The sequence below is a fragment of the Oncorhynchus keta genome, chromosome 26, assembly GCF_023373465.1.
Source record: "Oncorhynchus keta strain PuntledgeMale-10-30-2019 chromosome 26, Oket_V2, whole genome shotgun sequence".
Classification (NCBI taxonomy): domain Eukaryota; kingdom Metazoa; phylum Chordata; class Actinopteri; order Salmoniformes; family Salmonidae; genus Oncorhynchus; species Oncorhynchus keta.
The window spans coordinates 29214336-29240151 of NC_068446.1; the positions used below are offsets into that span (position 1 = coordinate 29214336).

The window sequence follows — 25816 nt, forward strand, 5'->3', positions numbered from 1 at the left end:
TAAAATTGATTGGGCATGATTTGGAAAGGCACACATGTGTCTATATAAGGTCCCACAGTTGAAAGTGCATGTCAGACCATCAAGACTCTTCCTAGAGCTGGCCTCCCGGCCAAACTGAGCAGTCGGTTAGAAGAGCCTTGGACAGGGAGGTGACCAAGAACTCGATGGTCACTGACAGAACTACAGAGTTCCTCTGTAGAGATGAGAGAACCTTCCAGAAAGACAACCATCTCTGCAGCACTCCACCAATTAGGCCTTTATGGTAGAGTGGCCAGACGGAAGCCTCTCCTGAGTAAAAGGCACATGACAGCCCGCTTGGAGTTTGCCAAAAGGCACCTAAAGAACTCTCAGAACATGAGAAACAAGATTCTCTGGGAGACTAGTCAAGATCGAGGGAAAGATGAACGAAGAAAAGTACAGAGAGATCCTTTATAAAAACCTGCTCCAGAGAGCTCAGGAACTCAGACTGAGGCGAAGGTTCACCTTCCAACATAACAATGACCCTAAACATACAGCCAAAACAACACAAAAGTGGTTTCGGGACAAGTCTCTGAATGTCCTTGAATGGCCCAGCCAGAGCCTGGACTTGAACATCTCTGGAGAGATCTGAAAATAGCTGTGCAGTAATGCTCCCCATCCAACCTGACAGAGCTTGAGAGGATCTGCAGAGATGAATGGGACATTTTTTTATTTCACCGTGATTTAACCAGGTAGGCCAATTGAGAACAAGTTCTCATTTACAACTGCGACCTGGCCAAGATAAAGCAAAGCAGTGTGACAAAAACAACACAGAGTTACACATGGGATAAACAAATGTACAGTCAATAACACAATAGAAACATCTGTATACAGTGTGTGCAAATGAAGTAAGGAGGTAAGGCAATAAATAGGCCAATAGTGGTTAAGTAATTACAATTTAGTAATTTACACTGGAGTGATATATGTGCAGATGAGGATGTGCAAGTAGAAGTATTGTTGTGCAAAAAAGCAGAAAAACAATAACAAATATGGGGATGAGGTAGGTAGTTTGTTGGATGGGCTATTTACAGATGGGCTGTGTACAGATGTAGCGCTTAAAGTTAGTGAGGAAGATATAAGTCTCCAACTTCAGTGATTTTTGCAATTCTTTCCAGTAGAGGTCGACCGATTAATCGGAATGGCCGATTAATTAGGGACAATTTCAAGTTTTCATAACAATCGCAAATCGGTATTTTTGGACACCGATTTTGAAGATTTTTAAAAAAATTATTTTTATTTTTCCACATTTATTTAACTAGGCAAGTCAGTTAAGAACACATTCTTATTTTCAATGACGGCTCTTTGCGAACTAATTTGCCAGAATTTTACGTAATTATGACATAACATCGAAGGTTGTGCAATGTAACAGGAATATTCAGACTTATGGATGCCACCTGTTAGATAAAATACCGAACGGTTCCGTATTTCACTGAAAGAATAAACGTTTTGTTTTTTCGAAATGATAGTTTCCGTATTCGACCATATTTATGACCTAAGGCTCGTATTTCTGTGTGTTATTATGTTATAATTAAGTCTATGATTTGATATTTGATAAAGCAGTCTGACTGAGCGGTGGTAGGCACCAGCAGGCTCGTAAGCATTCATTCAAACAGCACTTTCGTGCGTTTTGCCAGCAGCTCTTCGCAATGCTTCAAGCATTGAGCTGTTTATGACTTCAAGCCTATCAACTCCCGAGATTAGGCTGGTGTAACCGATGTGAAATGGCTAGCTAGTTAGCGGGGTGCGAGCTAATAGTGTTTCAAACGTCACTCGCTCTGAGACTTGGAGTAGTTGTTCCCCTTGCTCTGCATGGGTAACGCTGCTTCGAGGGTGGCTGTTGTCGATGTGTTCCTGGTTCGAGCTCAGGTAGGAGCGAGGAGAGGGATGGAAGCTATACTGTTATACTGTCAATACTAAAGTGCCAATAAGTACATCCAATAGCCAAATGTATATGAAATACAAATTGTATAGAGAGAAATAGTCATATAATTCCTATAATAACTACAACCTAAAACTTCTTACCTGGGAATATTGAAGACTCTTGTTAAAAGGAACCACCAGCTTTCATATGTTCTGAGCAAGGAAGTTAAACGTTAGCTTTCTTACATGGCACATATTGCACTTTTACTTTCTTCTCCAACACTGTGTTTTTGCATTATTTAAACCAATTTGAACATGTTTCATTATTTATTTGAGGCTAAATTGATTTTATTGATGTATTATATTAAGTTAAAATAAGTGTTCATTCAGTATTGTTGTAATTGTCATTATTACAAATAAAATTAAAAAAATTGTCCGATTAATCGGTATCGGCCCTTTTTTTGGGGTCCTCCAATAATCGGTATTGGCGTTGAAAAATCATAATCGGTCGACCTCTACATTCCAGTCATTGGCAGCAGAGACCTAGAAGGAAAGGTGGCCAAAGGAGGTGTTGGCTTTGGCAATGACCAGTGAAATATACCTGCTGGAGCAGTAGTACAGGTGTGCCAAGCATGTAGCGTCATACCCAAGAAGACTCAAAGCTGTAATCGCTACCAAAATTGCTTCAATGAAGTACTGAGTAAAGGGTCTGAATACTTATGTAAATGTATTTATTTATTTTTTATGTGTTTTTGCTTTGTCAATATGGGGTATTGTGTGTAGGTTGAGGGGGGGGAACAATTTAATCCATTTTAGAATAACTCTGTAATGTAACACAATGTGGAAAAAGTCAAGGGGGTCTGAATACTTTCCGAATGCACTATATCTCAAGAATAGACATTGATTTGCAGAACTCAGAGTGGAACAAAGAGAGAATGGTGGAGTACAAAAGCATTCTAGCGTGTCCATGCTTCCTCTACTCCAGCACACAAAAGCTCTTCCCCAGCCATTAGGCAGCAGGGGTGAGAGGCAGGTGAGGAGGGGGGAGGCGAGGGGGAGAGAGGGAGAGGAAAGGCTTTGGGGATGACCAGTGAAATATACCTGCTGGAGCGTGTGCTACGGGTGGGTGTTGCTATGGTGACCAGTGAGCTGAGATAAGGCGGAGCTTTACCTAGCAAATACTTATAGATGACCTGGAGCCAGTGAGTTTGACAACAAATATGTAGTGAGGACCAGCCAACGAGCATTCAGGTCGCAATGGTGGGTAGTGAGGCTTTGGTGACAAAACGGATGGCACTGTGATAGACTGCATCCAATTTGTTGAGTAGTGTTGGAGGCTATTTTGTGAATGACATCGCCAAAATCAAGGATCAGTAGGATAGTCAGTTTTACGAGGGTATTTTTGGCAGCATGAGTGAAAGATGCTTTGTTGTGAACTAGAAAGCAGATTCTAGATTTAACTTTGGATTGGATATGCTTAATATGAGTCTGGAAGGAGAGTTTACAGTCGAACCAGACACCTAGGTATTTGTAGTTGTCCACATATTCTAAGTCAGAACCTTCCAGAGTAGTGACGCTAGTCGCGCGGGCGGGTGCGGGCAGCGATCGGTTGAAGAGCATGCATTTAGTTTTACTAGCATTTAAGAGCAGTTGGAGGCCATGGAAGGAGTGTTGTATGGCGTTGATTTTCACTTAGGGGTGTACTCACTTTTGTTGCCAGGTGTTTAGACATTAATGGCTGTTTGTTGAGTTATTTTGAGGGGACAGCAAATTTACACTGTTATACAAGCTGTACACTCACTACATTACATTGTAGCAAAGTGTCATTAATTCAGTGTTGTCACATGAAAAGATATACTCAAATATTTACAAAAATGTGAGGGGTGTACTCACTTTTGTGATATACTGTAGGTCTGTAACAGTTTGGGTCTAGAGTGTATCCCCCTTTGAAGAGGGGGATGGCCGCGGCCGCTTTCCAATTCCAATTCCCAATACTTGACTTGCTCTTAGAATGCATGGCTTGGACTTGACTCTTGACCCGTTTTTCTTGAGACTCTGACCTTGTGACTTGCTTGTGACTCAAATAATAGTGACTTGGTCCCACCTCTGTCAATAAGGGATAGTTTTCACCTGTATTCACCTGGTCAATCTATGTAATGGAAAGAGCAGGTGTTCCTAATGTTTTGTATACTCCGTGTATATCAGTGGAGTCTCCAGAGGAGGACGGAGAGGACCATCCTCAATGAATTTCACAAAAATACAAATTTAAAAACATTTAAAAAGGTATACTTTTTTAGATACAACTATACTAAATATAATCACGTCACCAAATAATTGATTGAAACACACTTTTATAATGACGGTCTACAGTAGCCTCAACAGCACTCTGTAGAGTAGCACCATGGTGTAGCCGGAGGACAGCTAGCTTCCGTCCTCCTCTGGATACATTGATTTCAATATAAAATCTCGGTTCATGGTTCTTACCCCCTTCCATGGATTTACACAGTAATTATGACAACTTCCAGGTGGACATCCTCCAACCTATCAGAGCTCTTGCAGACATGTTGTCCACCAAATCAAAGGATCAGATAATTATTCTAGTACTGAAAGCATAAACTACAGATAGCTAGCACTGCAGTGCATACAATGTGGTGAGTAGTTGACTCAAAGAGAGAAAGACAAAATTTGAACAGTTTTGAACAAATGTATTTATTCAAAAATGAAGGAGAAGCGAGGGAGAGAGTCATTTTTCCCACTTTTAGTTTCACTTACTTAGCTAGCAAATGCAGCTAGCTAGTTTTGCCTACTGAAACACCCTGCACAAACGGATGGATGCTATGTTAGCTAGTTGGCAATGACTATCCAACACAACAGTGGACCTCTTCCAAGTCAAGGTAAGCTTTTGGTTTTACAAATTTATTGCCCCTGAAGTGCTAAACTGCTTACTGACTGTACACTAACGTTACTGCATGATTGTAGTGGGTTTACTAACGCGTTAGTTCTATTAGCTATGTTGACTATGATGTTACTTTAGCTACTATGGTGACAATGATGTAGGCTGTCTGTAGTGGTTTTAATATAGTTTGGCTTGGAAAGGTTTTTTTCACCTGGTCACATACAGCTGATGTGTTGTGCATTGAAGTCCACAAGCAAAGGGACAAGGTGAGAGGAGAGCGCTTAGATGCGAGAAGGAATACAATGTGGCTGCTATGAAAGTGAACTGTTTACCCGTGATCAGGGGTGTATTCCTTCTGCATATTCTGTTGAAAAACATTTCTCAAACGGAACAAAATGGGAATAAACACACCTGAATTTTCTTCAATAAAAACTATTGTTTGCAACTGTTGGACTAATGATTTACACCCTATATCAGCTAGATGCAGAAATAAGTGTGCAAGGTGGTATTGAATGTGTCACCTCAATTTTCTCTCAACCTGTGTGCACATACGTAATAAACTTTCATTCATAGGCTAGGTTGTAGCAAACTCATGATGGGAATAGGGACATTTTGAGTATCATGTAGTAGCCTAAACCTATCACTTTTACATTGAACTGGGTGAATGGAATATGATTGATAGTCATCCAATATGCTGTAATAGAAATAAGGCCATGCTCATGAAAAAAGAAAATCCTTCCTAATCTAACACTAGAACCACCATTGGCCAACAGCCACTGACGTTTGATTATGTCCTGCTCCTTCCCTGACTTCCTAAATGTTTGTATTTTACACGGCTCATTTGTCAGAATTTTGACAAACAGAAAAGTCTGCCTCTAGACCCTCACTACAGTCTGCCTCTAGCACAGACCCTCACTACAGACCCTGGTTCGATTCCAGGCTGTATCACAACCGGCCGTGATTCGGGAGTCCCATAGTGCTGTGCAGTTGGCCCAGCGTCGTCCGGGTTCGGGTTTGGCTGGGTTAGGCCATCATTGTAAATAAGAATTTGTTCTTAACTGTCTTGCCTAGTTAAATAAAGGTTCAATAAAATTATAATTTCCCTGCCTGGGCCGATGAGACAATGGATTGCGCAGTCAGAAGGAACAGAGTAAATAGGCATTTTAATGTCTTAGATTTAGCTGGTGGTAACATGTTGAATAGACACCGTCTGGAATGCGTTTTTAACCAATCAGTATTCAGGATTAGACCCACCCGTTGTACAAATGGAGTTAGACCAATGCAGTTGAACGTTCCGGAGCGCGCCACTTTCTTCTCCATAGCAGTTGATAATTAATGCTTCCGAGTTGCACTGTTTATTTCTAATATTTTTCAAAACCTATGAAGATGTTCAGTGAAAGTATATTAAGAAATGTGTTGACACTACAACACAGTAAAGACTGGGATAAACATTATGCCGAATGCTAATCAATAAAAACGTCTTCAATTTTCCGGGCATTTCATATAGAAATTGTCAGAGGTGCTCTCGAAATGTCAACAACATTTCAAGAATAAAGTTCTGTATGGGGCATTAATACAGCGGCTGGCCTAACTCTCTATATGGCTTTGGATAACACCAAAGGACAAATCTACAGAATCAGAAACTGTGATACTCATCTTTCCACATGATACACAAAGCAGACACTGCTCTTTCAGAAACCATTTATTGTTTTTAACCACAGGTGAAACGTTTGAACACAGCAGGTAAACGAGAAAACATGTCCTATCCATAATTATATATCAGAGAAATCCTACCAATTACAGTATGAATATCCAGGTAATAAGAATGATCATTAAAACATAACAACCGTTATCATTGTGATTTGGCCATTTATACGGCCATATAAACCTTTGGCTCTCTACTGAAAATGGTGCTGGTCAACTACAGAGCACTGCAACCAGGCAGTGAAGGTGTCCAGACACACAGATCATTATGACAAACGCATGGAAACAGTAGTACAATTAGACACAGCTCTACAGCTGCTGCTACAGCCATACAGTGATGCGGGTTTGACCAATTTGTCAACATGATAGGATTTACTCAACAGTACAGAAAGTAACAAATCAACAGAGGTGTGTTTGTGTGAGTACAACCAAGTTTTCCTTGAGACTGTCAACCAGTGGAGCAATACTAGCTCAGTGAGAGGCTCATTCTGCAACAGGTACTCCAGATAGCATCCCAGGTACCGAAGGCGCCGGTATAGTCCAGGTATTGCATTTTATGTGAATATGTTCCCAAATCAGAGAGAGTTGGCATCATAGAAACAAGAAGGTCCGTGAAGGTACTGTACTGACAAGCCAGCAGATGCTGAATCCTCAACAAAATAGTCCAGTCCAACTAGAGCACTGGCGGCCTGATTGACTTGAATAACGAAGGGATTTAACCAATCTAAAGTCAGTGTCCAATCACAATGTGACCCAGGATACCAGGAACAGAGTCCCTTGCCAATCAGAGGGTCTGTACGAGCACGGGGAAGAGCAGAGACAAGTGTTCAGCTCCTCTGATTGGTAGCTTGTGTGTGGTGTAGAAGTGGATGACCTCTGGGATGGTGTCGAATGGCAGGCTGTTCTGCCCAAGGACGTACTTCCCATCCTTACACTGGCTGAACTTCATGTGCATGAAGCCTTGGCAGCTCCTGAGAGAGAAGACAGCGTAGGCAGAGCACGGAAGAGTCATGGACCACATCATATCACATAATGACACAGTGGAAGGGACAGGGCTGAAATACAGCCTCCATATTTCTGGCATTTTACGAGGTATTTCTCACCAAGATTTAACACCATATCATAATGTATGACTAGAAAGCAGAGAGGGACTGGGGGAGTGATACAGTATAAATGAGTGATCTAATGGCATGTGAGAGAAAAGACAAAGAAATGAAGGGATGAGGGAGGGGGGAGGGGGGGGGGGGCGATACAGTACTAGCAGTAGAGCAGAGCTGCACCTCCCCTTTAAGAGCAACCAGCCCATCGTGATGGATGTCTAATTACAGAAGCAGAGGGAAAGACAAGGGCTCTAATTGGGGAGCTACATTTAGTCATTATTACAGTTAGCAAAATCAACATTAAAGACCAGGGAAGTCTGTTGTTTTTCACAACAACAACAACAAACAGAACCAGCATCGCTAAACTGCTAGCGCTATTTTGTGTGTGTACTTTAGTGTAAACTATCAAAATAAAGAAAATTGCACACTCCAGCAATTTAATGGGTATTTACCAACGTTTCGGCATCACTGTGCCGCCCTCAGGGTAATGTCATGAATACTTGAACCAGGTTATGTAGACAAATAGTGCAATTAGTGCAACCAATGACAATAGTGAGGGGTGTGTCAATGATTCAGTTAATTAGAATTAATTAGTGAAACTTAAAAAATAGTATATGGCATATTAAATATATTACGCTATTGTTATCATATAGAAACATAATGGAATATTGTACATCATATTAGCATCAGCAAACATTGTTTCATTCAATTTCACATAATGATTTCTTTTTTCATTTCATAATTCATTTCAATCTTTTGGTTCAACCTTAATGTACTTTAGTGCACATCAAGGAATGAAAGGTATGTTTTTTTATTAAATAGCCACAGGTCACTGAGTAAAAGCTCTCTTGAAGAGACATTGTTTGTCTGATCTATATTCATATTGGTGTGACGCTGGGCTGTCTGTCAGTCTGTTTCCAAGCCGACTTACTCTCTGCACCAGGTATCATCAACTAGATTCAACAGTGGGCCAATTCTTGGAGCGAATGGTCGGGTGGCTGGAACATAATTACAAATAATTTGTAGACTGTTTCTTGTGGTCAATTTGCACAAACATATTTATTTGACTAAAACACAATTTCAAACTTTGCTTAGGTTTGTATACAATCACGTGTCTCTCTATTACGTGTGCAAATACTAGGGAACAGATTCCAAAAATTGCGGGAGTCGGGGGGCACCAGTTGAGGAACCCTGCTCTACTGGTTATCTCCCTTTTACTACCTCCGTCTCCCTCACAACCATTCAGAGAAAAGATCAAACCGCTTCTTTTCATAGACCCCTGGTACCTCCTATTGTGAGACCACATACTGTCGCTTTGTCGCTTCACACAATGCCATCCTGTGCGTTTCCACTGTTAACATCTGTGTGTGAGAGAGTGTGAGTGTACGTGTCCACTCACTCACGTGCACCTGTGTGTGGCCCACCGAAGGTGATTCATATTCATTACTGAAGTGAGAGCGGCTGATGTGAGAGTGGCTGATGTGAGAGCTGGAGTGTGCTCTCCCTGCCTGATTACCTCTCAGAGATAGAGAGAGAGAGAGAGAAGAAGGACCGTGGGGAGGGACAGAGGAAGGGAGGGAGGACAGGGGGACAGTGATGGAAAAAAGGTTATGGATCAAGCTGGTAATTAGAGAGAAGAGATTTGTCCAGATATGCAGTATGCAGCTTGAAAGAGTATTGAGAGGAAAATCAGTGTGTCAATGATCTTCGGTGGATGTGAGGGAGGAGAAGAGAGAGGAGTAGGGGAAGGAGGAGAGGAAGAGAGACAGATTGAGGCCTACATATAGTGAGATAAAAGATCAGTGGAGATGGCAGCAAGTATCCTGAACACACAGCAGAAAAACATTCAACAGATTACTACAGTAGTCCATCTGAGGATGATTCAATAGTCTAACCTACTGTACTTGTTGCACCATGTGACTCATATCAATCTGTATTTAAGTGCATTAGCAGTGATTTGATGTTGCCGTTGAAATGTAAACATCAATGGTGTGATTATGTTGAGCGTCATACCGTAGTGAGAGGGAGTAGTCGTTGCGGCTGGTCTGGCTGTTCCTCACCAGGTAGCTACACTCCTTACACAGGGTCAGAAGAGACTCCGCCTCTGAACGTGATAGGGCCCCATGGTACCACCTGACAAACATACCACAGGGACATTCGTTTTTTTCAATTACTAACATGCATTGGTCAAAACTGAAGTCACATTGTCAAAACTCTTCCCACAGTCAGCGAAACAGAAGTGTATATGGACCTAACTGTGAATCATTTTTCATTGCTTTCACACAAAATGCATTCAAAGACCACATTCTCCAAAATCCATGAACTCTTTTCTCATTCATACTCCACCAGCTGCAAAACTATATATTTGCAGCACATGTTTTCGAATGCTAACACACAGTTATCAAAACTGTTATATACCCATTCAAAACAGAATGATGGCAAATGTAGTGCATTTCTGCAGTAACCAGATTGAAACATAGGAAATCTCAGCAGAATATTTTATAATTCCAAACACAGCTGAAAGCCTACCCAAGTGTCCTGTCTTTAGTCTCATTACCTAACAGACAAAAGAGGATGGCTTTGGAATGATTTAGTTTAGAAACATGGATCAAGGAAGACAGGTTGGTGGGGAAATAAGAGTGGCAGGGAGAATGCATGCAGGACAAAGGAGAGGAAGACCAATAGCGGTGGTCTCTGATGAGATAAGGGCCACAATTATTGACCATGTTGTAAACCACGGTATCTCTTTGCGAGAGGCCAGTTTAAGGGTGCAACCAAATCTGCAGCATTCAACAGTTGCATCAATAGTACACATTTTCCGGCAAAACGACAGGTGAGATGTGCTTCCTTCAATGATATTTGAACTACATATTACAGTACAATACGTTCACATTTTGTACTGACATTTTTAAATATATTGATTGTTTTGTGTTTATCAGTAGGATCCAAAAGGTTGCAGAATATTATCAGATGCGCAGGAAATTGCCATTGTTGACATGGTAATGGGCAACAATGCAATAAAACTGTGGGAAATTCGGGACAGAGTGCTGGCAGACAATATCACTTTTGGGAATGTGAATACGGTCAGCGCAACGACAGTTGCCAGAGTCCCAGAGAAACATAAGATAAGGATGAAGCCGTTGTACACTGTACCCTTTGAGAGAAACGGTGAACGTGTGAAAGAACTCTGGTATGAATATGTCCAGGTAAGATGTCTATTCAATAACCAAACAGGGTACATACACAGCTATGCATTATGTAAAGTACTGTAAAACTGTGGATTTACTGTATTTTAGAGAGTAATGGAGATGGAAGCCAGTCAAACTGCACACACATTCATCTTTGTGGATGAAGCTGGATTCAACCTGGCAAAAACACACCGCAGGGGAAGAAATGTGACTGGACAGAGAGCAACCGTGGATATCCCAGGCCAGAGAGGAGCTAACATCACAATGTGTGCAGCACTGTCCAATGAGGGTTTTCTGTTACACAAACCACTCATTGGCCCCCACAATACAGAGGCTCATTTATTTTCTTGATGACCTGTATAGTCGACGTGTGCCAGCGGAGGAGAGAGGGGCAAGAAACTCCCCTACCTTCGTTGTTGCGTGGGATAATGTGGCATTCCACCACTCTGCTGCAGTCACCGACTGGTTTGCTGCACATCCCAGGGTGTCAGTACTATTCCTGCCTCCATACTCCCCCTTCCTAAACCCCATAGAGGAGTTCTCTGCGTGGAGGTGGAAGGTTTATGACCAACATCCACATGACCAGATGTCCTTACTGGATGCCATGAATGCAGGGTGTGGAGACACTTCTCCTGAAGACTGACAGGGTGCGGAGACACTTCTCCTGAAGACTGACAGGGTGCGGAGCCACTTCTACAGTAGACTGCCAGGGTGCGGAGACACTTCTCCTGGAGACTGACAGGGTGTGGAGACACTTCTCCTGGAGACTGACAGGGTGTGGAGACACTTCTCCAGAAGACTGACAGGGTGTGGAGACACTTCTCCTGAAGACTGACAGGGTGTGGAGACACTTCTCCTGAAGACTGACAGGGTGTGGAGACACTTCTCCAGAAGACTGACAGGGTGCGGAGACACTTCTCCTGAGACTGACAGGGTGCGGAGACACTTCTCCTGGAGACTGACAGGGTGTGGAGACACTTCTCCTGGAGACTGACAGGGTGTGGAGACACTTCTCCTGGAGACTGACAGGGTGTGGAGACACTTCTCCTGGAGACTGACAGGGTGTGAGACACTTCTCCTGGAGACTGACAGGGTGCGGAGACACTTCTCCTGAAGACTGACAGGGTGCGGAGACACTTCTCCTGAAGACTGACAGGGTGCGGAGACACTTCTCCTGAAGACTGACAGGGTGCGGAGACACTTCTCCTGGAGACTGACAGGGTGCGGAGACACTTCTCCTGGAGACTGACAGGGTGTGGAGACACTTCTCCTGGAGACTGACAGGGTGTGGAGACCAATAAATGTCATTCCACTTCATGATTGTGTCCCACTTGTTGTTGATTCTTCACAAAAAAATACAGTTTTATATCTTTATGTTTGAAGCCTGAAATGTGGCAAAAGGTCGCAAAGTTCAAGGGGGCCGAATACTTTCGCAAGGCACTGTATATGCAAAGATATAGAAAAAATAAAGTCTATTGAAGCAAATTGCTGCATTTCTGATTCATTCCTGTTACATAAACTGTAGTGCAGTGAATAAAGTGAAAAGGTGTCACTCTTTATATTATTATTCTATAATGAAACTGATTTATGTGAAAGATCATTCAAACTTCAAAGAGAAAAGTTAATAATTTATGTAAGGCTCCCTGTTGTTAGTGTTTTTTAGGTCAGTGTATTATGAGTGACAATGTATGCTTTCTGAGTGAGAACTGTTGCCAGTGTTATGGTCCAACAAGCTTATTTTGAGACATGTATGAAGTGTTTTGGTGGTTTGAGTGAGTTTTGGAGGTGAGATGGACTGTTTGGCCAAGATGCATGTTGGTAATGCAGACTGTGTGAAGAGTTTTGAAAGAGTGTCTTCAGTATTGACCGATGCTTGTTAGCAATTGAAAAAAACTGTAATGGAAAGGATGGAAGGAGACCAGCAGCTCAGTGCATTGTGAAATACTAATGGAAGTGAAGGGCAAATTATGGGATATTATTTTCATGATGCAGGCTACACAGATGTGTTAATAAAGTGATGTGCAAATATTTTATTGTCACCATTGCGGGAATGCGTTTGCTCTGTCATCAAATGTGTTTTAACAATCTGTTCCTTCTCACTTTAAACAAACATTATCTCCATTCGTCACGGTTTACTAACTAAGGGCAGATGGCGCAGGGGGTCACACTGAGACCAGACCATGCTCACTCAAACCCAGAGATGAGTGGGGCTCTCTAGTGGATCCTGTAACAACCCTTAAGAGACCACCAGGAAGAGTAATGGACTACCCACTCACACTGTGCTCACTTTATGCCTACGGCATTGTGTACACGTGATTGATTAGTAGACCTGTCCATTCATATATGGAGAAACACACTTTATTCTAATGATATGTATAAAAAAAACATATTTTACATTCTACTGTCATGCGTTCAGTTTTACTGTATAGACAGAGAAATAAAACCCAAACCAGAGAAAGCAAAGTACACAACAAATTGTTATTACAAAAGAAGAGTACAGTACGTACACTTGTTTCTCCAGGGGCAGGGTGGGGTCTACTCTCTCCCCCATCATGTTGTGGGGGTCAGAGCAGGGCATCCGGAACTTCATACCCCCTCCTGCCAGGGGACTGGACCTGGGAGGACGCAGGCGCTCCGTGGGGGACGAGGACCGGTCCCACTCGGCACCATCAAACTGTACTGTACAGAGACAGAGGGGGAGGATAAATATTAAAAGAGAGGGGGAGGCGCAAGAAAGAATGAGAGTGAGTCAGGCCTGGTAAAAATAGAGATACGCTTGTTGGTGCAGAGGGCAAAGGGTTCGGCATGCCATAGGATAGAGGACAGACAGTGTTTCTACTGAAGGGGTTCACAAAGGAGAAGAGAGCTGGTAGTACAGATCTGACTGGGTGCAACTTTATCATCATCCAGTGGCTGGCTGGGACTGGGAGATGCTCCAGGGTGACCTAATGCGACAAGGCATGAGAGGGCCATATAGCACAGGGAGCTTATGGGTAGTGGTGGGGAGCGAGCCCTGAGGAGCTGCAGTGCTGTGTAGAGGGAGAGAGAGAGAGAGCGCAATGTGTGGCAACTGGCAAAAGCTCATCATGACCCAAATGCTTTATGAGACCAATCGCCGTGTGTTACCACCAGCATCTACATTAGCCTACATGTTGCCAAACCTAGTGGTGGGTTGTTAGGTCACTTGACCCAGTGATGTGTGTTAACATCATACAGAAAGCAGGCAGGGCAGATGCAGGACACTGGGGGTTCAGGCTGGGGGTGGTCTTGTTGTCCTGGATGAGAGGTTGAGAGGTCACCTTGCTCTCTGAGGGGGGTTGGGAGCTCCTCCTCCAGCTGCTGCCCCACTGGAGGGGGCCAGGGAAGCTCAGCCAGCTCTGACATCTCTACAGGCAGCCAGGCAGAGAGGAAGAGAAAATATATATATATGGAGAAGGGTGTGAAAGGACAATAATATAGAGAATGTGAAAGTCTTGGTGAAAATAAGTATTAAAAAAATATTTTAAAAAGGAGTGAAGAGAACGGAAGGGAGCGTAGTAGATGCGGCATGTCCGCTTGACAATGAGGTGGACTGTGTGTCAGGGACAGGGCGCACAGTGAGGCAGGGGCTGACCAAATTAGCCCAATTACAAACCGTGGCAAGTAACCACGCAACACATTAGTGCAGCCTCAATGGCAGAAACACACACACAAGCTCACCCAGAATCCTCCATGCCTGTGCTACACACCACACACACACACACACACACACACACACACAGTGAAACAGGATTACAAAACAAATGAAGGGGAAAGGGGGCTGACATCTTAATGATCTGACAAAACCAAAGACCCCCTGGGTGTGTGGCATCAAAGGGCAGCTGAACGGGACATTAGGAGAGAGACCCCAGTGCTGCTGTACATACATCCCACTCTCCCTCATCCCTCCCTCCCTCTGCTTAATTATTGAGCAGGCAGACACACTCCGCCACTTTCTCTGGCTCTCTGAATTATTGATGCATGGTGCAGTACAATGGCCCCATCTGGAGAGCCCCCCAGCCCTGCAGAAGCCATGATTAAAGTGTGACCTCCACCCACCCACTGCCCCCCCCGCAACCACACTTCCTCTCCTGGCTGCCTCCCATCCCCACCTCTCTCTCGCTCCAAACAGAGAAAAGAGGACTGAGGGGAGAGTGTGGGGTAAAGAAACACAGGCTCAGAGCAAACAAAAATGAAGGAGGGTTAGAATGTAAGGATGAGGGGAGTGAACTCGGTGAAGATAATCGCACTTCAGAGTGTGTGGACATTTTTTAAATAATATTTTTTTAAGAGGACAGAGTTAAGCGTTGTGTGTCATGGTTAATGGGACAATTCCAACAGAATTCCTGCCCTGTTTGGGGGGAGTACCAGACAGCATTCAACACAAAGGACATTCAGTGTAGTATAATACCACCACGTGCTTATGAACCAGTTGCACTAGTATGAGAGCATGTGTGCATTCTGTTCATAAGTTGTGATTCCAAAGTTGCTGCGATATGTAGCACACAAGTGCCAAGTATAAATGTTTGAATTTCTGGGGAAGCTGTTTGGTCCATCTGTGTTTCAGTGTGACCTGTCTGCAGTGTAACATCAAACCTGAATTAACCATTTGTAACGCCCTCATGACATCACTTTTACCGCCTCCTGACGATGTCAGCACTCATCACCGTGACAAAGGGCAGGACGTGACCCTCTGCTGGCCTGGTGCATGCGCGCACACACACACACACACAGAGAGAGGTCACTCAAACAGAAGGCACATCTGGGCACCATTTACTACTAATGGGAACTGGTGGCTCTGTCACACAGGCTGGGGAGCCCATTTGCTCAAAGGTCTTTCTTGTGATATAAGACATTGTGACAAGATAATGTTCTGAGCGAGGACTTGCAGGCAGATTGAGATTTCACGACAATAGAATATTCAGGATTATAGTACAAAAACCTGAACAGGCCACTAAGCATACACAAAAGCGGCTGAATTTAGACACACTAATTAGTCTTTTGACCAATCAGATCGTCTCAGGAAAAGATCTGATGTGATTGGTCAAAAAGTATCAGAATTGGGCTGCCTGCGTGCAGCCAGAAAACCTCACACTGAAGTGGGTCCATTGGTGTGGTTGGCAACAGGTGAAAGCAACTCACTAATTAACGGCTTGGCTGAATCACAATCATAGTAATCATTCCACATGCAAACAATTTGAGTGGATTGAACCATGAAAAAGGCATTTTAGTATCTTAACAAAACACATTTTCAATCCATTTTACTCTTTCAGTCTGGAAGAAAATGCCACAACAAGCTAAAAAGCTGAGTAAATATAAAAAGCCTTTTTATTTAGCATAATCATAAATAAATATCCTGGAATCAAGCGACATGAGCATTGGATAATTCCTACCGTATCTCTTCATTAAACACAATTATGAAGACATCAGCTTTGTAACATGCCCAGCTCCCCATGTTCTCTGTGCCAACAAAGGCCTTCTGCTGGGCACAACTGCTCTCTACTAATGACAGCCAATTAACACCCTACATGAGTGTGAAACATGCATGGATTCACAAGCCATGAATTCACACTGAGGCATATACAAGATGAATATGCATGGCATTTGGAATTCATGGACAGAACTGCAGAAATAGGTGCTGCTTTGTGTGTTATGTTGTAATTCAAGACTTTCTATTCCTCCTTTTCCTCTTTCTCCGCTCTCTCCATTTTTCTAGGGATTGTATATTCTGGTGCCTTCCCGCACACCACTCTCTCCACCTCCCTCTCTCCCCCACTCATTCTCCCCTCTAAGTGGGACATTATTTCTCCATTCACTGATTCTCTACTCCCCTCCTCCCCTCTCGCTCTGCCTCCCATCCAGCTCACAAGGGAGCGAGCCGGGATCACGGAGGACATGTCTTTTCATTAACGTCAGTAACGCTTCACATTGAGCGAGGAAGTGAAGGAGGGAGAGAGAGCAGGGATGGATGGGAGAGCATCTTCACGAAACATCCTGTAAATTGAGGGAGAAGCCAGTCAGGACCCCCAGGGCCTGCTTAGAGTGAGCTAACAGACCAGGGACACACTGGCCACAGTGATGGAAATCTCATTCTTGCAGCTTCACACACAGTCAAGGAAACACACACGTGTCTTTGTAGACTTTCCAGTATAAACCGATCTAATATTCCATATCTGCAAAAGATGGTGTGAAGATGGTGCAGAGGTATTCTCGGCGATATGATGTAGATGCAGAAAGTAAACAACATAGCGTATCAATTTCCGCAACAACTAAGTGTGTTAAAGCGTGAGGCTCAACTTCTCTGCTGTTTTGGTACCTTGGCTACTACGCACTAACAACGTGAAGCGAACCCGTGCACATGTGCAGATACTGTGTGTGACTGTGAGAGAGTGAAGTCTTGCATCTCACTCATCTCAATATCTCCGGTGCTGCTCATGGCAACGTAATTTCGCTGAGTCTAGCTTTAAGGCCTTACTTGTGGAGGGAGACCAGGTAGAGATCAAATACGAACAGCACATAAATCAAAGACACCGTGAACCGAACACCACTCATTTACTCATTTGACAGGGCATTTTGTGTGGAGTAATGAGTCTGTCCATTTCATTAGCTCACTAATTGGTGTTGCATGGCTGCAGGGCTATTTATCCCTCCCTCACTGTTGAATGTTCGATGACTCCCATAAATTAATGGTGGCTGGATGAGGGGGTAGCTAGGTGCTTGTGACAGCTTTGCGGTATACTAATTAAAACTTACTGGACTGTCAGCCGCAGGCTCTCTCACTACTGGTGTAACACAATTGACTACCAACTCACACTAACACTGATCTCAACCACCTGAGCTGGACTCCACAGTAAATACTGTAAGTCCCACTGGCAAGAGGATATGCACAATTATGATAATCAGGAAGTTAAATGTTGTGCAACTATTCAAAAAGCCCTCTCTAAATATATATTTAATTAGGAGCATCCTGTTCTCACCCGACTGAGGTGACTGGTGATAATCAGGCCTACTAACAGTAGTGTGTGTGATTTGTGTGTGTGTGTGTGTGGGGGGGTGAGTGCTGAGGCACTGTTGGCAGATCGTGATGCCCACCCATCCCCCTACGTTATCAGGCTGCCTTTGTGTGTCACCTCAGTAGGGAGAGGACAGCAGGGACAGCCCTGTAAATGAGAGGTTGTCAGCAGGTGACTGATTGCACCCTGTCACAATGCCCCCCTTGCAAGGGTTCCACAAACATCCACTGAGCTCACATCAAATCTGCCATAACCACCTTGGTACCCCCCCCCGCCTGTATTGCTGCCATACCAACCTGACCTAGCAAAGCCTGCGATCTGACTGGGAATATGGATTAAATGTAAGAATGGAAATACATTAGTGTTTCTGTTTCTCACCCCAATCTGTTCACACAGGCCGGGCGACACATAGCTGACTGACTGTAGGTAGAAAAACAGGTGCCAGAAAATCAGGAGCGGAGGTTTTTACCCTCATCTGCTATCCTTTTTCTAATTGGTGTTGAAATAGATCCTGTCCAAGAGTGCACATTTGGCAGACAGTTCTGGGTTCTAACCCTTAAAATCTTCTGAGAGGGTCACTCACCCGACCAACATAATCCTCTCTGTCAACGCTAGAATTACAGTGTTTCTTTGCCTGGGAGCTAATGTGGTATGTGGTGTGTGTGTGTATGTGGGGTGTGTGTGTGTGTGTGTGTGTGTGTGTGTGGTGGGCTGCTGTAGCAGTTCTGCTGACCACCGGCTTATTAGCACTGGATCAGTCATGCAAACGTGAGCATGTAATTAACTGAGAAGAGAGGGGGAGGAGAAGGAGAGCATGAAATAAAGGGGAGTGAAAGTGAGCGTGTTGATTTAGTCTCCTGCCACCTTGACCTCCGGACTCTGAGACGCAGCTCATTGAAGTAGGCTCTGCCGTATCGTACACTGATCTACTGCCCACCGCCATCTGTAACTCTCATACACACCAGATAGAGACGGGGCTTCACAACATAAAAACACTTTGTACCTTATATTGTTAAGATGTAGGTCTCTCTGACACAGACAACTCATTGTGTGCCGAGGGTAGTATAGTGGTAGTAGGAAGGGGGGATACCTAGTCAGTTGTACAACTGAATGCATTCAACTGAAATGTGTCTTCTGCATTTAACCCAAACCCTCTGAATCAGTGTGGTGCAGGGGAGGCTGCCATAATCGACATCCACGTCTTTGGCGCCCGGGGAACAGTGCCTTGCTCAGAACAACAGATTTTTACCTTGTCAGCCCCGGGATTTGATCCAGCATCCTTTCGGTTACTGGCCCAACGATCTAACCACTAGGCTACCTGCTGCACCATTGGAGGACAGCAGTTTGATCACCCGTCCGCCACTCACTTTCTTAGCTTTATCCCTCTCATCAGTCTCCCCCTCTACATGTCTAACCTGTATCTGTATCTGGCAATAAAACATGAAAATCCCCCAAAATATATTTTCTAAAATAAAATTTTAAAATTCATTCAAGCATTCTGGCTGGAGTGAGAGGGTCATTCATTCAGGGGGGCAAGTAGTCATGAGGGCATTGGGATCATTCATTCACATTGTGGCTGTGCATTCATGGGGAGGGCATTCTGGCTGAGAGTGGTCATTCATTCAAGGGAGGCCATTCTGGCTGGGAGGGCATTGTGGCTGGAGAGAGTGGTCATTCATTCAAGGGAGGCCATTGTGGCTGGAGTGAGAGTGGTCATTCATTCAAGGGGGGCCATTGTGGCTGGCATTCATTCAAGGGAGGCCATTGTGGCTGGAGTGAGAGTGGTCATTCATTCAAGGGGGGGCATTGTGGCTGGAGTGAGAGTGGTCATTCATTCAAGGGAGGCCATTGTGGCTGGAGTGAGAGTGGTCATTCATTCAAGGGGGGGCATTGTGGCTGGAGTGAGAGTGGTCATTCATTCAAGGGAGGGCATTCTGGCTGGAGTGAGAGTGGTCATTCATTCAAGGGAGGGCATTCTGGCTGGAGTGAGAGTGGTCATTCATTCAAGGGGGGGCATTGTGGCTGGAGTGAGAGTGGTCATTCAACGTGTGTAGTATGGTGAGACAAAAAAGTGAAATACTGGTAATTGAGTGTAAAAGTGTGGTTGTGAGTGTAATAGTAAAAGTGTGAGATTGGTGGTCATGTTGCTGAGGAGGAGACTGAAGTTAGTCTGTACCTGCGAAGGCTTTAGAGATGTTGTCTTTCTTCCACTCCCAGGGCTGATCGTATTCATCTGCTGGCCGCTCGTCATCCTGCGGCAGCCGGCTCTCCCTGCCCTCCTCCAGGAGGTCTCCGTACCCCAGCCCCACCCCCAACGGCCGCCCGCGTTCATCCTCATAGGGGGTGTCGTAGAGCTGCACCTCGCCCCGTGCAAGGGCTGCCCCAGGACCACGCTGCAACTCTGGTAGAGAGAACACAAACATTTGCCTTATTTAAAACGAAAAGAGCATGCAACTATTTGTTATTTGTATTATTTTTGTGCAGCCTGCTTGAGGCTTAACGGAGCCCTGGGCTGGACCCGCAGCTGTGGAGCAGAACAAACAGCAGTCCCTTCTCTTCACAGTCACAGCAGCAATCGAGTTACTGCATCTCACAACAGCCACTCTCATTAGCATTTTCATCAGATTTCTCAGCGTGTAGCATGTTCTATAAAAATCAACCTTCAGAGAGTTACATGTGACCTTGAGCTATGTAGTCATAGATTATTGAAATAACAAAACATCTGAAGGCAGACTTCTGAAACAACAGGCGTATCGATGAGCGTCAGCAATCAGTGGCTGTCTCATTGATGTGGGCTGAGAAGCTCAACACTGGCATATCACATATTGGGTGTGAGGAAAGTGGAAGGATCTTTTGTCTCCACCACCAGCCTGGCTATGAAGGGGCAGTTATGTAAGAGGGAAAGAGTGCTGGAGCTAAATGGGAGGGTTGGTTGGTGAAAAACAGAACGGGCTAACTTTAACCTTCAGAGGACACACTGCCATTGGGCGCCCCTGTTGTCTCCATGGCGACAGAGGAGGCCCTGGGGACAGACCCTGAGGTGGCAGGAGGAGGTGAGGAAAGGAGGGCTGGGTTGGCTTGATGTTAAGTCACTGTGACAGAGGCAGGCTCAGTGTCGTGGCATACTGCTGTACCTGTGTCAGGGCGCTGAGAGGAGATGGAGGAGATTAGGGGAGTGAGATAAAAACAGGCAGGGTTGGAAATGAGAAATGGATGCGAACATGATGGTGGGGGGGGATGAGGAATCTATTACGGTATGCAGATAGACGGCAGACCAGTGGGTGATAGAGAATAGAAACTGAGTTCTACTAAACTTTAAAAAACGTGACAGAACCAGATCAAAGATACATTCGGATGACATCTGCCAATATTTGTATAATTTAACCCTTTACACGCGTGGAAATGAGCCTATATGGATAGGGCTAAATTGAAACATTTCTTACAGGAGAAGTATGAAAAGGATATACATGGCCATGGTAGCAACTGTTCACCTGAATCCAAAAATTACAATAAGAGCGTCTGCTAAATGACTTAAATGTAAATGTAAAATGTTGATTTTTGTGCATTTTACATTTACTGTTCTTTTGCACATTTTACATTTACTGTTCTTTTGCCACATTTGTTTATTACAAAATGTGAAAAAACTCTGGACACTTAACATTTCCCTCATTCAGACAACAAAAAACATGCAAAAGTTGCCCAATTAGCATGAGGGATGGGGAAACTTCTTGTCGCCTGTGAAGCGCTGAGCTCTGAATTCATGTTACAATACAGCCACTATGTTCCAATTTAGGCATTCATCAATGTCCAAATCTGCCATTTTCAATCAGTTTAAGGGTACGAGTGCTACGGCTATGGTCAGTAATAATCCGTCTCTGGGATTATAATAGCGATTCTATTTGAGAATCTGAGAGATATATTCAGTCTCAGACTCCTGGTTCTCCTGTTTTTTTAATGAGCGGCCACAGACACACCACACCGACTCAGTCCTTGGTTGACTGGCTCAGACTCCATTGCGTATCTAACAAACTGAAAGACTAGAAGCCCTTTCATCCTGACCCTGTGACTATGAACTACTTATGACCTGAATGAAGCCAGCAAAGATAACAGTCAAACACACACTCACTAACTAACTCTCAGATGGACTAAAAAGCTACCCAGACTCCCCCGAGGGCAGCAAGGGGAGAAACCACCACTCTGATTGGAGAGACGCTTCACTACACAAGCCTGACAGACAGTGGTCGGGGAATAAGAGATGATGCTACAGAAAAGCCGAATGAGAAACGATAGATCTGAAGGATGGAAGAATAGCGAGAGGGAAAGGGCACAGTTGGATAGAGACATTCGTAAGGGGTGGTGAAAGGCTGTGTGAGAGCTGAGTGAGTCAGACTAAAATAACTGTCTGAGATGGGGAAACCGTTTCTGCTGGAAGGGGATGTAGCCTAGTCAGCAGATCTGTTTGTACTCTAGGCTCTTGCCAATTGTTCTATCTAAGGCATGACAACCAAAGTCAGAGGAGTTGGCTAAAGCACAAACAGATCTGGCAATGAGCTTGGGATGTACAATAGGAATGTAATGACATAATATATACTTTTTAATTATGTGTGACCTACCTGTTATCAGCCTACCTGTCGTGTGGTCTGTAGTATGTATAACAATGTTCTAAAAAAGGACGTAAATACATCCAAAACCCTGAGACTCACCTGTGATGACACGTTGGGCCTCGTAAGGCTCCATGTAGCCGTTGTTCTCACAGGGAACGTGTCCCAGATCAGGCTCTGGCCAGGGGTTTGGGTGAGCATCAAACGGATCAGAGTAATCTGTGTCCCCTACTGCTGGGGCTGATGGAACTACCTGGGATACAGAGACGCACACATAAAGACACAGTGCACTACACCGTTCATACACATAGCAGTCTCAACTACAGACCACTGACACCAGAATTCTAAAATATTTTCATTGTCCAAAAATAGACTTCCAAGTTTTTCTACATGTTGCCAATTTTTCTATGAAATGAATTAGTTGACATCTGAAAGCAACACGGAATGAGTATGTCAGAAACTGATAGAATTGTTATTTTGTGTGACAGAGAATACAGAGGGGGTTTATTTGAGGAGAGCATTTGTTCCTCCATAGGACGATTCCATGCCAGGAAAGGCAGAAAATATTTTGGGTATCTCCCATTGAAGCTTCTATGTGGAAATTTCCAGAACAATCTGACATTGACCCCCTCCCTCCATTTGTTTTGTACACTGCTGCTACTCACTGTTTATTATCTATGCATAGTCAATTCACCCCTACCTACATGTATGACCTCTAACCTGTACCCCCGCACACCGACTCGGTACCGGTACTCCATGTATATAGCCACGTTAATGTTATTGTGTTACTTTGGTTTATTTAGTAAATATTTTCTTAACCCTTCTTGAACTGCACTGTTGGTTAAGGGCTTGTAAGTAAGCATTTCACGGTAAGGTCTACACTTGTCGTATTCGGCACATGTGACAAATAAAGATTGATTTGATAACAACAAAACAATTCAGGCTGTCCTGGTGTGGAATAGCCCATACATGCTGCACACAGGAAGGAATAGTAGTCAGCTGGCACACTGACAACTACAAAGGCAGCCATATGGTCACACACATCAGACAACCAAGTCAGTCAACAAATCCCTGTTAGACACGCAGACACAAACTATATACGTTCCCTTGTTGATTCAGTAACAGGTTATCGAACGACCAGGAATGAATCTGAAATGTTAATGAGGGTATAGATGTTCTCACACACCAGAATTCTACACTGAGACATTAATGAGAGCAGCCAGAGCACGCATACAGAGAGTCTGTATCGACTCTACTTTCCCTCAGACCTTCAATGTACTGTTAGGAGCTGTGCACTTGTGGCTTTTCAAATGATAAATCATTATCTTAGTCATGATGTGTGAGCTGATTTTTTAAACTGAATTAATGTGCATTCGCTGCCTTTCTACATAGGCAAACTTTCACTCTCCCTCTCTATCTCTCTATGAAATCCTGAGCATCCCTGACCCTTGCAGCTGTGCCTGTGTGTTCTCCTGCCAACACATACTGTACTCATCCAGGGTGGGACTGTGGGCCTGATGGCAACACACGTGTGGCAGCATACCGTCCAATAGCCAAGTGCCTGCATGGCTTCCTTCACCATGTGTTCACATGGGGGTCTCTCTCAGCTTGCTAAACCAAACGCCATTTATTATTTATGGCTGGACATAAACTCAGGGGACTGTGACGCCCCACTCAATGAGCCATCCAGCCCATCAATAACACTTCCTTCCATTTGCCATCTAGGCCAGCCATGTTATGGGCCACGTCAAATATGGCGTGATGTATTGAAACATTGCATACTTCTGACTCACATTACCAGTCACTTGCTTATGGGTTTAATCAATAAGCGGAGGGGTCTTTGTAATGGTAATGAATGTTAATGTAGAACAGGAAAAATAACTTACAGGCTCTTGTTCCTCTAAGGAGACGGCACTCAGTAAGATCTTAGTTCGCCCCAGCTCCTGTGAGTCCACCTTGATGAGGCGGTGTTTGGGAGATACAACCTTCATATCCAGGCTGGCGGACTTCAGAGGAGAACCAAAGGCAGCAAGGGAAGAGTCTGATGACCCAGAGTCGTTTCTGTCCCGGTTCTCAGAGTTCTCATACGGGTCCTCAAAGTCTAGGTTCTTCTGAGCCCGATAGGCTTTCAGAATCTCACTCTCTGTGTAGTCTGGTTTGGGTGGTTGAGGAGGCATCCTCCTGCTCCCAAAACTCAGATAGTCTTTGAGCCACTTTGCCATTTGACCTCTGCTCCCGCAGACACTTGATGGGCTTAAAGACAGGTTGCTGTTGGGGAAAAATATGATGATTCAGGTTAAACTACTTACATGCCCTTGGGTGAACTGATTCTAGACCTCAGACTAAATAGACAACAGATGGTGGATTGGATTGACATTGTCTGTCCTCAAGTTATGTAAAACACTAACATCACATCTTCCATTTATAATGCAGGACTACTAGGATAGCCTTAAATCCTATGACAATCCTATCACTGCACACTTATCCATTGGTCCAGGGGCCACTGTGCAACAGCGTAAAAAAATAAAGAAAAAAATCAAACCCGATTTCTGACCACAGCTGGACTTTATTTACTATAAAATGTCAGCTCAAAGAAACAATAAAGCTGGACTTTGCCCGAGAAGAGCAATTACATTTAAAGCCTAGGTAAGAAAGTCTGATTTACTTCACTGATACTGTCAGTAATATATCATAAAAATAAAAGTTTTCCTGACCTGTGTCGAAACCTGCTTAAAAACAGCAGGCAATCATCACCAAATGAAATAACTAATGTTACATCACAATTATATTTTACAACAAAAAACGACTGTATTAGCCTACTGCATTACCACTATCATGAAATCAATAATGCAGGTAACGCCTTAACACACATTGAAGGCAATTATACCTAATCAAAGTTTATTATAGGCTAAAAACATCTAGGTCAAAACCTTCCACTGTAATCATAGTTTCCTTTCGTTCTAGTCCTCTGTGATCTATGCATTACTTGACCATCAACAACGATAAAATTGAAACAAACTACAATTTATACACTGCAATCTATAATGTTACTTCCATGTATATTCTGCAGCTTTTAAAACAAGAGTTTCACAAAATTCCTGGTTTTCTACTGAGAGTGCATTGCGCTGAGACACAAACCTTCGGTCCTTGGCTTCTTCTACCACTCAGTATTCGAGCGCTTTATTCCACGTTTCTTCATTTTGATCGTAATAAAGGCAAACGTGGAAGGTCTTCCTATTTTGATAGCTTTTGTCCGTTACTGTAAATAGAGAAAGTAAAACAACTACAGTCAGCTCAGGTGCGAGCTTGGAGAAGCACAGTAGAGTTCCGATAGAAAGAAACGACTGATCGCAAATGTGCAAGTGAGAGCAAAACCTACGAGAGAAACCACGCGATTAAAGGGGAGGGTGTCAACCCA

At 43.9% G+C, this 25816-nt stretch overlaps 1 protein-coding gene across 2 annotated transcripts; it reads right to left on the reverse strand.

The window, feature by feature from the left end:
* Window positions 1–6461: 6461 nt before the first annotated feature.
* On the reverse strand, window positions 6462–25816 carry LOC118359210 (SH2 domain-containing adapter protein F-like). 2 transcript variants are annotated; one of them, XM_035737577.2, is made up of 8 exons: window positions 25537–25816; window positions 24285–24666; window positions 22501–22651; window positions 19974–20198; window positions 14066–14152; window positions 13274–13445; window positions 9592–9711; window positions 6462–7449 (listed from the first exon to the last, which is right to left on the reverse strand). In XM_035737577.2, exons 2-8 carry the CDS (start codon window positions 24618–24620, stop codon window positions 7263–7265), a joined length of 1278 nt encoding a protein of 425 aa, XP_035593470.1. In that variant the 5' UTR covers window positions 24621–24666; window positions 25537–25816; the 3' UTR covers window positions 6462–7262. The 2 variants fall into 2 exon arrangements, with proteins under 2 accessions (XP_035593470.1, XP_035593471.1); XM_035737578.2 differs by lacking the exon at window positions 14066–14152 and having other exon boundaries at window positions 25537–25813.

Bases quoted from the DNA above. Each gene is read 5' to 3' on its own strand.
- LOC118359210 (XM_035737577.2), bottom strand. From the start codon at position 24,620: ATGGCAAAGTGGCTCAAAGACTATCTGAGTTTTGGGAGCAGGAGGATG. The intron at 9,712-13,273 runs GTACGTACTGTA...TATGTTTGTCAG, and splicing joins CTGCCCCTGGAGAAACAAGT to GTGGTACCATGGGGCCCTAT. The intron at 7,450-9,591 runs GTATGACGCTCA...CTTCTCTCTCAG, and splicing joins GACTACTCCCTCTCACTACG to GAGCTGCCAAGGCTTCATGC.